Source organism: Netta rufina (genome assembly GCF_964035555.1).
Source record: "Netta rufina genome assembly, chromosome: 9".
Classification (NCBI taxonomy): domain Eukaryota; kingdom Metazoa; phylum Chordata; class Aves; order Anseriformes; family Anatidae; genus Netta; species Netta rufina.
The window spans coordinates 20,503,891-20,519,232 of record NC_140132.1 but is presented as its reverse complement, the minus strand read 5'-3'; the positions used below and the strand labels follow the sequence as shown (position 1 = coordinate 20,519,232).

General features: G+C 36.4%; 1 protein-coding gene across 1 annotated transcript in view; it reads left to right on the top strand.

Annotated features, from left to right (window-relative positions):
* NAALADL2 (N-acetylated alpha-linked acidic dipeptidase like 2) overlaps positions 1-15,342 on the top strand; it is a gene marked incomplete at both ends in the record, with an annotated part of 316,258 nt that overhangs the window by 247,159 nt on the left and 53,757 nt on the right. Inside the window, one exon of the mRNA XM_084291754.1 lies at positions 14,237-14,332. Within this exon, the coding sequence (XP_084147880.1) occupies positions 14,237-14,332 (96 nt within the window). The remainder of the gene's footprint in view (positions 1-14,236; positions 14,333-15,342) is intronic.

Genomic DNA, 15,342 nt, shown 5'->3' with positions numbered 1-15,342 from the left:
CCTTTCCTCTAGCAAAGTTCTTGTAAAGCAATATAAAGATTTATTTATGTATTTATTTATTTATTTATCTTTGCTACATATACATGTATAAATACATGGTTTTGTCTAGTAAACTCTGGATAAAGCAAGAAATCTAACTGAGCACACATACACCCTTGGATAGCTATGTAACTGTGTTTTGTCTGATCCATGATATCTCTATTGAGAAACATTTCTGTATCATTATAGTGGTTCAGTGGTCAAACAGTAGCAGTGCTTAGAATCAATCAATTTTTATGATCTAATGTTTCTGATCTCTATGTTCTTACTGCAGTTATCTCAGCATTCCGTATCCCATCAATAATCTCACTGTTACTCCATAACCGGATCATTTTCTCCTTTACTTCTGGTATGTCTTCAAGTTCCTTTCCAGACAGGAAAGAATTTTCCTATCTCAAGATTAACTATTTTGATGATCTACAACTGACCAGGCTCTTCTGGTAAATTTTATGCTGTCTTCCCTCTAATGTCTTGGACTGCGTCAACCAGTACCAATTAATTTATCAGATCCAACTATATTTATCAAGAAATTCATTTGCATGAATCATGGCATGATTTTCTTTGAAGGATCAGGGCAGACCATATACAAAGGCCTGCTGCATTTATTTCAGCTCAGAGCAGAACTTCTGGATCTGTAGCTTATGCTTGAATGTCCTTAGGAAAGGATTAATGCCTATTGTTTTACCTTGATATTTCAAAGAGGTGTCCACCAGAGAGATTCCTACTCTGAATGGAAGCCAGGTTTCCCTTTCTATATCTAGACTACTAGGGAGTTTGCATATCTGGGAGCCTTTCCAGCTAAAAATATGGCTGTGCATAGCTCCCTTCCCCTCTCCCCTACTTTCTCCTCTCCTTTCTCCCTGGTATATGTTAAGTCTTCCAAGGAAATACACAGCTGGTAGCTGCCAATGGGGAGTTATGGGAGACTCATGTATTGCAGGAAAGAAACAAAGTACAGGTGTGCTCAGAATACCAGAGAATAGAAATTCTTTGCAAAGGCACAAATGTATATCAGCCTCAGAATTGCAAGTTGCTTGGGAACCCAAGATTTCCTTTTTCTAAACTGTCAGTGGAGTTTGGTGCTGCCACATTTACTTCTGGGAAGTTTTATGAACTTTGTGGTAGAACTTTATAGTCAACAGGGTTCAGCAACAGGAGTTAGAAGTTTCAAGGGGAAGAGAGGTTTTGGTTCTGTTCGCCAACAAGCAATGAACTGTCAGTGTTTAAGGACTACTCGTGAAGGTAGGTCCAAGCCATGGCTGCTTCTGTGTCTTGCCTTTCTCACTCATGGGTTATGTTTTTATAATAACTATGCTCTTAGCTATTTATACTGTATTTCTTTCTGTATTCTCCTTTCTGTCTGTCTTTTGCTTATAGCAGTGCTTTTTAATTTCTCAGTAAATTCAGGGGTTATTCAGTTTAGTACTCAGCAGTCATACATTAATGCATTAGTCCATCTGTTCACTTGTACGCTAATGTAGTTGAATTTGGTAGTGAGAGCAAGCTGAAATTGTTAAGGTTAATGACTCAGTGTTTTACAAGACAAAATACATTTGACGTTCAATTGATTGCATGAATTGTTTTATTGAACAATGTGAATATTAAGCTACTTAATGTCATGGAAGAGCATTTTTGTTATTCCAGTAATGTTAGTGAAACCAATGATGTCCTCATCAGTCAGATACATTGCTCTGCTCCAACAGAGTCTATTTGGTCTCACAAATCTTAGTGCTTTGATATCCCAGACATTCCACAGTGCATCCAGGAAGGGAAAAAATCTTTACATAAACAGGCTGTGCAGAAACAAAAGTGTACAGCTTCCTTAGCATTTGCACAGCATGAATACAGATTTGTTGCTGTAAACTTGTCCTTGCAGATTCTGTCTGGCTCTTCGTTCACTTGAAATTGACTGAGGGCTGTTGAAAGTCAGTGGAAGAAAGGTAGTCTGGATTTTAACAGGGTCAATGGGATATGGGAAAACAGGAGAAATTTACTTAGACACCAATTATTGCTTCTATTTAATAGTTTACTCAAGTGTCTAGCTACTGAGAACATCTATTATCTAAGGACAGAAGGCACTGAGTTATCTGTCCTCCCTGGAGAAGTAAATGGTGTGTTCCATTCAAGATAACATTTTAGCATTGTTGTTCTGAGTGGCTAAATTCAACAGACAAGCTAAAAGTCTTCTGTCAGAGTACCTGGAAAAAGTACGAGAGTTGTATTAGTCATGTGGCACTCTATAGTTTTTTCTTTTAATAATTAAAAAACTAAAAGGGGTCAAGATCACTGGACTATCAAACAACTGTGATTTGAGTCACTGATGCATCCTCTCAAATAGAGTTTGCAAAGTTCGTTATGTCTTACCATGGCCATTAAAGAATAAATATTATCTTAGAAGACATTGTTGGTTTATGGTGGGGGAGGAGGTTATTAATGTCAGTTTGTATTTTTATCGACAGATGCAAGCAGGCTCTGATTTGAAGGCTGTGTAGCTTCAGTAACAAAACGGTTATATTTTGCATTAAGTTTACAGACGAAGCATCACTGCATAGTGGAGAAGTATACCTTTCAGATCAGCATCTGCTTGCATATAACTGGTTTAGGATGGACACAAAGCAAATTCTGCCTTTTAAACTGTGTCCTGCATTCCCTTTGCGATCCAAAGCAATCTGTGAAGGGGAGGAATTAGTAGACTTACTAGTTCTCATGTAACTAGCACCTTCCCAGGTGGGACCTCTATAGCAGGAAATGTGGTCTTTATTTGATGAAATACAGTGAAGATAATGCATTGCTAGAGTATCTGTGATCCTTAGGACTGCATCTCATTATGGTGAGTGGAAAGCATCTTAGAATTTTTTTCACTGCCAATAATACAATGATAGAAAAATATTAAAAACAGTTTCACTTTCGAAACTTTGGGTCCTCTAATCGTTACCTGAAAGACTTGCTTTAGACTTTAAGATAAATGACAATCAGTTGCTGTTTCATTAAGAACATTAACTGAACTGAAACTGTGAAGGCAATGTAAAATATTGTATGAGATCTGAGAATTCTGCATATTTGTAGTTGATTTTTTTGAAAAGTGCAAGATATGTAGGCCTTTAAAGTGACTCAAAATACAAACTAATACTTTTTAAATAATCTTTCTAGCATTCCTGAAATATGCAAAAAATTCTTTGCCCATGCTTTTTTTGTGCTTTATAATATAAAGTAAATCCTGTAGGAATTTTCTCTTCAGTATTAGGAATACTACTCAGCTTTGATACTCAAAAAATAAATACATTCATTTAGTTGTGACTTTTAAAATTAAATTTAATTACGTTTGTAATGGGGAAGTCTAAATGCACATCTAATACATCTCATGTCATTGTTTAAAAACCCATTGCACAAATAGAATGCATGCAGCATTACAGTTACTTTTCTTGCTTGGAAGTGACAGCATAATACAATTGAGAGAGATATCAGTAAAAAAAAAATATATATATATATATATATATAGAAACTATACAAAAAAAATAGTTGTCTTTTTCCCAATTTTTACAGTTGGCCAGTCTCGAAGAAGGAACTCCTTTGAAACAAATTTAGAGATACAACTAAATGCAAAGAATGAATTATTCCCCCATTTACACATGTATTTACTGTTCTTAGCAAAAGTCAGTGCTGTTTCTTACTGCAAAATGGTGAGCCTTCCATCTACCCGGTATCTGTCCAATGGATAAATGGATTAGATTTCTTCATTCAGCATAATAATATAAATAGTTTTTTAAATAAGTAAACATAAAAACTGGAAATAGGATGCATTGAATAGGAAATGAAAGCACTGTGCTTTACAACATTGGTGGTTAGGAAACATTGTCATTAGGATTCATGGCTTATAAAAGTACATCGTTAGCATGACCTGCTGGCATCTCACTGGCACTGCTTGTTTTCTGGGTAATCTGAGTGCTCACAGTTGATTCTAAAATGCTACAATCCTTCGCACCACACGTCTAAGAAGAGGTGTTCTCTCTTGCACATAGTGAATTTGAACTGAGCTTCCTCTTTCTAGCCTTCTGAAGCTTTGGGAAGATCTTCCCTGAGGTTTTCACTTTCTGGCTTGGGCTGCTTCCTCCTACTGACACTGCTTATTGTGCCTTCAGTTTGCAAAGCAGGCAGGGAATACTCAAGGGAGGAATAATGCTATGCAAGTATCACAGTATCTTAAAAGCTGCTTTCTTCATGCTGTGGTCTGTGAATTTACAGTGATTATTCAATTCACTTACAAATGCAAGGAAGAAAACATTAACTTAAAGGAGATGAGAGAAAAATGCATATATTCTTTTCCTGTCTGATGACTGCTGGCTTGAGCTTTATCTGGCTACAGTTGATTTAAATAATAAAACAAATCGAGCAGCAGTGATTGCAATTCTATTTCTTCTGTTCTCTGTGTAGTCTCATTTGACAGGCCTTGCTTATTTTGTCCAGCATCTGATGACATCACAAGGTCAGTGCACATCTTTACCAGAATGAAAAAGAAAAAAAAAAAAAAAAGATTTGTTTTTCTTTCTTTATTAAAACCTCTTTAGTCAACTGAAACAGTAAAATTATTTAAGGAAAGTCTTGTCAGAAACTCCCTCTGCCATGCCCATTTTAATAGGGCAGGGTCATTCTCACTTTGAGATTTTTGACACACATTAGGCTGTGGCAACTGCAAAGCTTTACTTTTTAAAAGTAATTGAAAAGCATACTCATTTTATGTCTTTAGTTTCATTTACGTAATAACCAGTGAAAAGTAGCTTTTAAATCATAATCCTTTGTGGATTTTGTGAGGGAATATTTAATTAGATTTCAAGAGCATTTGCTAGAAAGGGAAAATTCAGTCTCCTGGTAAGATGGAGAGACATGCACTCTCTTCTGTGATGTATTTGCAGACTTAAGGGCTTTTATTAGTGTGAAATCCTATATGCCATACCTTAATGTCAGATGTGATCTAAACAATTCAGTTTAACACACACATAAGAGAAACGCACCTTGGCTTCAGTATGTTCTATACTACATAATCCAGTGTTTCAATACATCTGTTTAAAAATCTGCTTCAGTTTACTGCACCTTCTCAAAAACAAACAAAAAAAAGTTTTCCAGATAGCTGATTAGCTGATGATAAATCATATTTTAATCTGAGATGCCTTTTTCCGTTACTTTCTTTGACCCTTATTCCAGTGAAACCTCTCCTCTACCCCATCAGGGAAAAAAAAAAAAAAGGCCTTTTAGCCTATCTGAGGTGAAACACCTGTTTCACAAATAATACAGTTGTATATTTGCTGCCAAGATGCCATATGCCAAATGCTTGACTTAGGGTAAAATGGAAGAAGGAATTAGTGAAAGCCTGCAGTGCAGATTTCAAAGGTATTTTTGTTCTGCTCACTGCTTTCTCTTTATCTTTTCTTCTGACGTGGTTTTCTCCTTCATGCTGTGACAAATTCTTGGCAGTGGTCATGAATACAGATGCAGATAACTCCTCATGCAACTGTAGGCCTCTCTGGATGTCTGGGTAATAGTTTTAGACACTGGCATAACTTTATAGTGTGTGCTCTGCAGGTGAATTCAAAATCTCAACTAAACTTGTTTCTCAGGTTGATTTTGAAGGTAAGCACTGCTTCCTTTCTGCTTTATTGTCCAGACACTGCATGTCTGTGTGTTCCCCTCAGGCTGCTGCAACTCAACCCTTCATGCTGTTGTATTACAAAAAGGCAGAAAGAGTGAAATAGGTTAATAGCTTGTGGACCAGATCCAACATATAGACATGGACAGGCATGAGATTATATTCTCACTCCTGATGCAGCAGAGGCTTTATACCTCTACCAGACATTATTCTTTGATCTACGTGAAGAAAATAAATGTCTTTCTCTTGGCTTTCATCCCTCTTTTTTGTATATGCTTTGCAGACATTAGGACTCATGGCATCATTAGGCTATCATGATTATACTGCTTGGCCTAACTGTACGAACTGCCAAAGGATTTTTGTTCTCACTGCTTTCCCTCTATTATTCTTTCCTAAGTGTCTGTTGCTTTTGTGCTGTACAAAATTGGAGGTACAAAAGCTGTGAAGTGGTGAAGGGTGAAGCTGGCACAAGTGTTGACAATATTGACAAATATTGACAAGGGGGAAGTCAAACAGAAAAAAGAAGGCTGGTGCAAAGACCAGTTTTCCAGATGGTCATTGCTGAGTCAAGAAACCTCCACTGCGTATTACTTTCAAAAACAAGTAAACAAAAACCAACCACAAAATAACTTTAAAAAAATAGTAATTCTGAAGGGATTTGTGAATTATTCACCTGGGTAAGGGGAGAGGGATACTAATCATATATTTTTTTTCCAGAGTAACAGTCAAGAAAACAGTAATCCTGTTATTGTAGATGCCGCATTGTCTAATAAACATAGTCATAGTCTAGTAAACAAAACTGCTTGTGTTTACAACAGAACTATTTCCACCTCTAAGACAATGTGGTAACATTTGTTGTTGTTTTGTTGTGTGTTTTTTTGTCTGTTTCTTTATTATTATTATTATTATTATTATTATTATTGTTTTTCAATGGCAGAAAATAGACCTCTAAGATATGTTATGGTATTTACTGCTATACATTAATTCACCAGAGGTGCCGTGAGCTTTTATTCATGACTAAAAATGGATTGGATTAAATTTGGTACATAAATTGAAAGCACGGTATAGGAAGGTACACAAGGGATGGCAAGTTTAGAGCCTTTAGAAGGTGAACCATTCTGTTCATTTTATTAGTTGAGGAAGAACAAGATAAGTTAGGAAAATGAGTCTAATAAATCAGGAGTGAATTTTAGTGTCCATCATAAATAAACAAGAGAGAGCTAGGTTGGGGGTTTTTAGATTTTTCTTTCTGCATTTTCGATCTCCATTTAATCAATTCATAAATCAATTAATTACTGTCAGGAGAGCTGAGGGCAGCAGGAAATTGGGTTCAAATTAAAAAGAAAAGGAGGGAATTTGTTTTAAGATTGAAAGTTGGATGTTCAATCGAAGTTTAATCAGAAGTGACCCATTATTTGAGAAGTAGAACACCAATGTCTTTCTAATTTCACAGAATGTTTCGTTAAATGAGTGTTGAAAAGATCAGGTTAACTGATATTTCCAAAAGGAAGATGAGACAAAGGGGATTTTTGGAAGTGAGCTTCTAATATATGTTATATATTCCTCTTCATTTCTCTTCTGAAGAGACTGTAGTGAATCCTAAAGCATTATACTGGGAATTCAAGGATTATTGGCACTGTCTTTTCTACAGGTTTGCAGATTGTGTAATAAAAATGTAGCTTAATATCAGAAAAGCAAACATTCTTAATCCATTTGGATAGCTGTGGAACAATTTACAAATGACAACAAACAGTGAAGAGAAAATCTGTAATTGAATGAGTGGAAGCTGGGCTGCCTAAATTATAGGGTGTCTCACGGTGGTCTGACCTTGAGAAAGTCTTTCCATAAATTGATATCATCATGAGACCTTTCAGCTCCATAATATATAGAAAATTGTGGACATTGTACAAAGTGAGTGCTGATTATGAGCTTGCTGCTGCATGGAAGGCAAAATGAAGGAGCTGTTAGAAGTCTGCCTCACCCCTGTTCACGCTGTCAACTCATTCCTTGCTGTGAGCACCGTCATCTCCATGCAGTGAGGTTCTGGCCTGACTTCCCCAGAAGTGAGTTCAGATGATAATACGGAATCTTTGTCTAAATCTAACATGGTGCCTGACTAAAGTGAAGGGAGATTAATTTTGTTTAGGAATGGAGTGTGGGAGAGTGAGGGCGGCAACCATAGCTATAATTCCCGCTGCATAAAAAAATAATATAGTTGGCTTTAATGTTTTTTGGATTATCATGTCTTTATTTTCCTAGTGTACATTTACTAGAAATTTGCTTAGGAAAGGGCTATTAAAAATAAAAACTAACACAGGCTATTATGAGCTCACTGAAAGAATAAATGAGGAGGCTGATTCAGTTTCTCACTGTAGGAAAGTGTTGCTCTTGCTGTTAAATGCTGAGAGATACTCTTGAAACACCATCTAGAGTCGTATCTCTGCCGTGTGCTCCCTGGGATAAAGAGTGGGCTTCTGTTATTTGGAAAGTTCTTGCAGCTTTCTCTGGTTAGCATAGTGCTTGAAAGACTATAAAAGGTAAGAGAACCAAAGTATCTTTGCCTCTTTTGAAGTTCTTTATGGAGCCGTCTTTTCTTTCAGAACAAAACAACTGTTTTAAACATTTCCCTTCAGAAGGGTAGAGTAAGATATTTCAGATGCCAGCGAGGTATTTCAGAGAGTAATCTTGGATTAAATGTTTGCAGGTATTATCTATGTATATGCACATTAAAAACATCTTGCACATAATAAATGTTATATATGAATATGTATAAATATATAAAATTGTAGTCATCTGCTCTGTTTTATGTACATTCCATAGCAAAATCATTGTTTCCGGGACAGAAAACTGAAGTGCAAAAATACTAAAGCCTGCTTAAAGCAGTGATTCTGTATGACTCCTTTTTAAGATCTTAGCAAACAGAGTTGATTCCATCATGATCAAAGAGACTTTCCACTTGTGTTGCCAACATGTGTTTTGAGTTGTTTACTCATTGTTACTTGCTTATGTTGTGTTCCTTTAAAAGTCAGTACTTAAAAGGAGGCAGTAGCAAAGACTACCTGTTGGCCTTGCCCAGCTGCTTTGGTCTCGACTAGGTTGGAAGCTTTTGGAAGGAGGGTTAATTGCTCAGTGGCATCCAGAGAAAGAATATATCTAGGAGAGTTCTTCTAAGCATAGATGTGGTCTCATTCCTCACATGAAGGAGTGAGTAACTGGGCCAGTGTGAAAGGGAAACAGTAATAGAAATCAAAAAGACCTCCAAACCTTTCACTACAGAAGGGATGAGAAAACCAGAGAGCATATTCATAGCCTGACCACAAGAGAGATGGGGAAAAATAAGTTCTGTTCTTGGGATCCAAGCAGGGGCTGTGCTGAATTTGTTACACAGTGGAAAGTCACTGGAAGATTGCTGGGCTGAGGAAAAAAAATCTAAAAATAACAACACCCTGTGTAGAGAAACTTCATGTCCCGGATTCTGTTCTCATTCTGTTCCTAGTTTTGAAGAAAAATGAAGTTTGCCTTTTGAGGTATTTGCATTCAGGAAGATAACAGGGCTGATCTGCATCAGAGCTCTAGCTTGCTTGGGGTTCAGTCACACCACTCACCTGTGTAATGCAAACACTTACAAGCTAATATTTCCTTCCACTTGAATTGGGAGGGTAGAGGGGAAAGAAAAAGAAAAAAGCTAAACCTGCTCTATGAACAAAAAATTATGAAATTAATGAAATATGCTGTTCAAGGCTTCCAGTAGGTTTCAGCATATGAAAGATGAAAACACAGGCCTGTGAACTGAATGAATAATAAAAGAGTCACTTTCTCATTAGCAGTGAGGGAGAAACTTGACATGATGCTTTAAATTCTTCTGAATATTTACTGTAAGAGCTTGGCTACTTCCTCGAGGAACAAAATTTTATCTAGATGTTGGCAGTGTTTTTATTGATCAGTCTCTATTAAAGTCAGTGTCAAAGTCAATTGGTATATGTCTGTCTTCCTTTCTGCTCAGGCAGTATAGTAGTCTGGAAGTTTAGGGAGAAATCTGTTGGTATCAGAAAAGCACTTTATATCTGATGATTTTCTTTTCCTTTCTAAGGAAAGGAAAAAGGGCAAAGTATTAAAACCAAATTCAGTCTAACATCAAAGCAGGCTTTTCTCCAGATTACTAGTAACATAGCTAGTTCTGGTAAATTTTCCTCTTTCTGTTATAATACATTGTATCTAAGTAATTAATACACAGGCATTTTAGAAATTTCCAGAAGTTGTTTTGCTTCCATTGTTATGTGGCTTGTGTCTGGGAATGGTTTGAAGCTGTTTGTATCAGTCCTGTAGTGGCTGGTGTTTTGCATCAGTTGCAGTATGATAGCATTTTATTTCTGTAATCCTGCTTGAGACTGGGAGAGCTTTCATAGCTTGCTGATGGTGGATGCTGATCAGAGATGTCATGTCACCAAAGAAGAACATGGGAAGTTTCTCTTGTTTTTCTCCAGGAATTACGGATGTCATGTGCCTCCAATTTCTGCTGCCATTATATATTCTTTTGTAATGCTCATATAAACATATATTTTCTTAAGCTGTTTCTAATACAGAATAAAAGTAGGGTAGATTTCGTATGTGTGATTTTGAAATTGAATAGTAATTTGGTTACATTGATGGTGCCACTCCAATTAAGGTTTGCACTAAATGCTTGACCAAAATTATCAAAAAGGCTGCACTGAAAAGCATATGTGGGAGTTTAGAGGAATAGTCTTATTTTCAAAACTGGTAAGTGTGAATAAAATATTTTTATCTTCAATAGAGAGAGCTGATGGTCACTTTGAAGTCACTTTCATATTCTTTCTGCCCTTTTTTTTTTTTTTTTGGTGATGTTATTATATAGATAATCATTATTTTTGTATTGGTTATCCTTCCCCATTCATAAAACATCAAAGCAAGAAATGCACTTAGTATAATGACTAAAAGATTGGTGTGATTAATGTATGTGGTAGTAAAACAAGAACAGCCATCAGAGCTAGTGATAACCTTCAGGAGCTGCTGTGAATTTCACCCATGTGCTTTTCTTTGATTCGTGGTACATTGGAATCCTGAGGATTCCTTTCTTTGGGAAAATGAGCAAGCAGAAGATATTCCCATATAGGGGATGAGTGAACTGATCATGTTTGTAAATGAGTAAACTTCACAATTAAAGGGAAAATTCTCGCCTAGCGCATCATTTCTAAAAATACAAGCCATGATTTCTAAGAGCTTTACAACATGGTAATAACCATCAAATGATTCAGTCTTAGAAAGATAGATACAAATGTTTGAATTCATTCCGTATAATTAGGTGCTTCAAGAAGGCACCTAAATTAAAAGGATGTGTATGAATGTATGAATGAAACACTTCCCGTGTTTGTATCTCTGCTATTGAATGTGTTATGAATGTAGAACTACTAGAATCCTAACCTGTGCTCTTCAGGTATGTGCCTAGAATAAGGTGGGTAAAAGCATGTTAAGCAGGGTTTCCCTGTTATGAGTGCATCTGATCCATCGAGTTCAGCTTCCAAAGAAATAACATTTGTCTAGATGGAGCTACGGTCTGATCTTGTGCAGCAAATCTAATTCAGTAATCATTCCCTTCACTGACTCTCAGTAAGGTACTCAAGAAAGAATATAAATAATGTAACTGTTTCTACATTATTGATTGCAATTATGCGAATGATGATGAACAGCAGTAGCACCACTGTAGCAGAATGACAATCTTCCTCAACCTCCCCGCAGTCAAATGACATGGCTCTGTAAACTAGTGCACAAACTTAAAACAAAGATTAATAGATGTAATGAGTTAATCTTGAAGTATGTATTTTATCTTTATAATAAATGATTTTGTGCATCTTCTCCCTGAAATCTTAAAAAAAAAAAAAAAAAAAAAAAAAAAAAAGTTTTTTGAAGGGAAGAATGACTTCATTTATTATTCTGATGTTTCTGTGACAAGTTATACAACACAGATGCGTGACTGAACACAAGAATTTGTATGAGTGAGGGCTAATTATACCTTGTATTTATTTATTTATTAAGAAAGTGGTGGAGGCTTACAACCAGAAATAGTTCTCTGGAAATGCATGGAAATACTGATATAATATTCATCATGCAGGCATTAATCTGTAGAAAAAATTAACAAGCAAAATTACCAGCAGTGTAGCTATCTTTCTCGAGGCCTACCTTTCACTGAGCTTTCTATGAGACACGTCACACTATTCAGAGAGGCTGAAGTTAGCTGTAATGTAGTAGTTTAGGAGGTGGACTGGGCATCTGTAGGGAACTAAGCCTAAATGGAGTTGTTTTGAGTAGAGCATATTTGCATATCACACCACTGATATGATCATAATGCATTTGTGTCCCATGCTAGTTTGGATAGACAACTAACAGTGCCGTGCCACTGTAGTGCCCAAAATTGGCTCTTGGTTCCATGTGATGTGACGTCCTGGGTGATACAAACACATTTCTGATGCAGCTGACACGGATCAGATACCACCACTTTATCCCCCAAGGGTGCATGAGAGAGATACTTTATATTGCTTAAAGAGTGGGGTAGGCTTTTTCTCTACTTCCTTTTAACGTTTGAATTGGAGCTAACAGCATTTTTTATTATCATTATTATTTATTTACTTTTTCTCAAGTACAATTTTTCTTCAGCCTTTGTATGGCTTGGAACCCAGCATGAGAAAGAGCAAAGCTCAGTCACATAAAGAGAGGTTGTACAAGCCAGAACAAAGCATCTAAATTGTTTGTCTCTGTCATTTGCTTACTTCCCAATGTTTAAAACAATAAGTCCTACAGAGTGTTTTTAGCAAGTGAAAAGGTAGTGGAGTGCAAACCTTACAAATCAATTCTGTTAAACTCAGATCAGTTTTAATACTTTTTTACCAGAACTTTATTCAGATGCTGCTCAGCATGAAACATCTGAATGTAAGTAACTCTTTGGCTGTTACAGAATGAGTTGAGCATCATTACAAGGTTTAACGCTCCCTAAAAAAAGGCTTCACTTCCTGTATAGACAAACTGGGGGAGGGGAGAAGAGTTTGAGTATAAAGATAAAACCTATTGAAGATTGGTGTATACCAAGAAGAGAAGAAATGTTAGTCTAGTAGATGCAGGAAGCTGGTAATTGAGAAGGATGTGATTCCAAAACAATGTCAATATTGCCTAACAGTCCAGGATATCCTAGCTAAATACAGTAGTATTATATTCAGGTGCTTGGCAAATCAAAACACAGAATAAGATTCATTAAAAATTTAGGCCTTCTAAAAGGAGATACAAAATATTATGATGTTGAACTTGGTTGCCTAGAAATAACCAGAGCCTGGCACAGGGCTTGAGAAGATTTTTTTTACTCTTTCACGACATAGGTAAGTGAAGCAGGGTTGCAGAGGATTTGTCTCTGATTATCTGTGTCAGAGTTCATTTTGAAGAGTGTATTTTTAAAAGAACTGCTTATAACTAATAATTTTTAGAATGGTATGATACTCATGCACTTTCATATCCTTCTGCTGATCTCTGAAATAACTTTGGCTGTAGTTTCTGTGGTCTTGTCTTCAACTCATTGCTGTTGGTGAGCAGTACATGTATTCAAAGTATGCTTACCAAGTGGGCAGAGCACCGGAGTCCATCAAGCTGGACCTCTGTATTTATTTTTATACCCAGTGGGGTGTAAAATGGGCACTAGATTCCTAGCTGTTCCAGGAGGGCCAGCTCTAACCATACCTAGAGGGCAAAACTACAGGCACTTAACAAAAGTAAGGATAATTTCAGGGTGCATGCCTCTGGGGCTATAGGGATGTACAGAAAGATTTTTCATTTTAGTTTTGTTTCTGGATTATTATACTGGGTTCACAAACACAGGCTCAAAATAATTCCCAGTTTCAGGCATCTGTGTACATTTGAGACCTGGGGTTTTATTTTCGTTTCTTTTTGCTTTTTTTCAGTCCACACCTGGGTATCAGTTTATTGTTTTCTTGTGACAGCAAATATGCAACCTGCTTGCTTGCTTTCCTGCAGTATGAGACACAAATGTTTTGTACAAATATTATAAAAGAGTGGTAAACCTAGAGGGTATAATTCTAGGGAACTGACCAAACCCCCATCTTATGCATATGGTATTACTTTATACAGAATTAACATGTTTTCAGAAGATAAAAGTATGTTCTTTGAGTATTTTGAGTATTGAGTTCTATTGAGTTCTTTTGTGTTTACATTTATTCTGAAGAATGAATTATAACTCATTTATTAAATGTTGTAATGCTGGCACATTTTTTTTTTCCTCTCTGTAGAAAAATTCTTTGCTGGGTTGGAAAACATAATTACAAAGACTACTGCTATTCCAGAAATAGTCATAAAACTTGGGCGGGGTTGTCTCTTTCAAGGACTTGGAATCAGTTAATTAGATCAGTACAATGAAAGCTAATAATCCACAAAACTTAAGAACAATTGGAAGAGTTCTGAGTCTCTGAACAAAACCCAATAAGTATTTGAATGAATAAATTGATGTAGAATCCTAAAAGGGTGTTTCTTTCTTTCTCACAGAATTCTAGCTTTCTCTCCGAAGCTCTTTTTCCTGTACATGCAACAAAAACTGAAGAGCTGGATCCCTCGTTCAAACTGCACGAGACCATTGCAAAGGTAAAGAAATGGAGAGATCTCATTTCCATTTACTGTCTTTCACAAATTTAAATTTGTGAGTAATATAGACAATTTTGGAAGGTGACCTATTTTTCTTCCTGTTAATACTTGTTTTGTACTAAGAAGTATTGGAGGATTTTTCATTGAGATTCACCTTTTGAATATCCTCTACTGTAATATTTGGTCAACCAGCACGATCAAAAGAGCTTTTATGTGTATATGCTTCATTTTATGTATTCAGTTGTATTTCTAATGGTTCACATTAAGCTTGTTATTGGCATGAATGCAGAGCATTGAGCCTCACTAGATGGCAGGAAGTATCAAGTTTGTTGCTGTCATTTTTGACAGCGAAGAGGGCTCTGAGGGCACCTTCACCGGCATGGACAGTTTTATGAACCGTCACAGCGTACTCCACCTGGGAAGAAGGGGTTGCCATCCTAAGAGTCTTGAGATTGGCCCGCACAGGGGGATGTTCCCACAGTTAATGTGTTCTGACTTCTCTCTCATTGCTCCAGTTTAGTTCTCCCTCCATGTTATTTATTCATACAAGCAAAATTACTCCATGCTTTCAAGTGCTCTTTGTTCACTGTGTCCTCTCATCAAGCCCTGGTTCTACAAAGATACGTGATTGCAAATGAGTCCTCATTCATGGATTAATACACATGCACTCAGGCTTCTTATAAACTAGAACTATGTAGACCTCACTAACTGGTTTATTTGGATTTATCTCTTTTGGAAGAGCAGCTGCTATTGAAACGCTTCTTTTGGCAACAAAAGATTAATTCTCCAGGATCAGCAATGTGCAGATTTAGCATATAGGCACATCAGCAGCTTTGGCAAAACAGCTACTGTTCTAATTTTTTTTCTCAATTTGTTTGGATTATAGTTTTTGTGTTTTTTGTGTGTGTGTTGTTTTTTTTTTTAATATAATGATTTTTTTTGTTTTCTAAAAGAAAAAAAAAAAAAAAGGAAGGAAGTACATCTTCCTACACATGGTTTTTGAAGCTTGA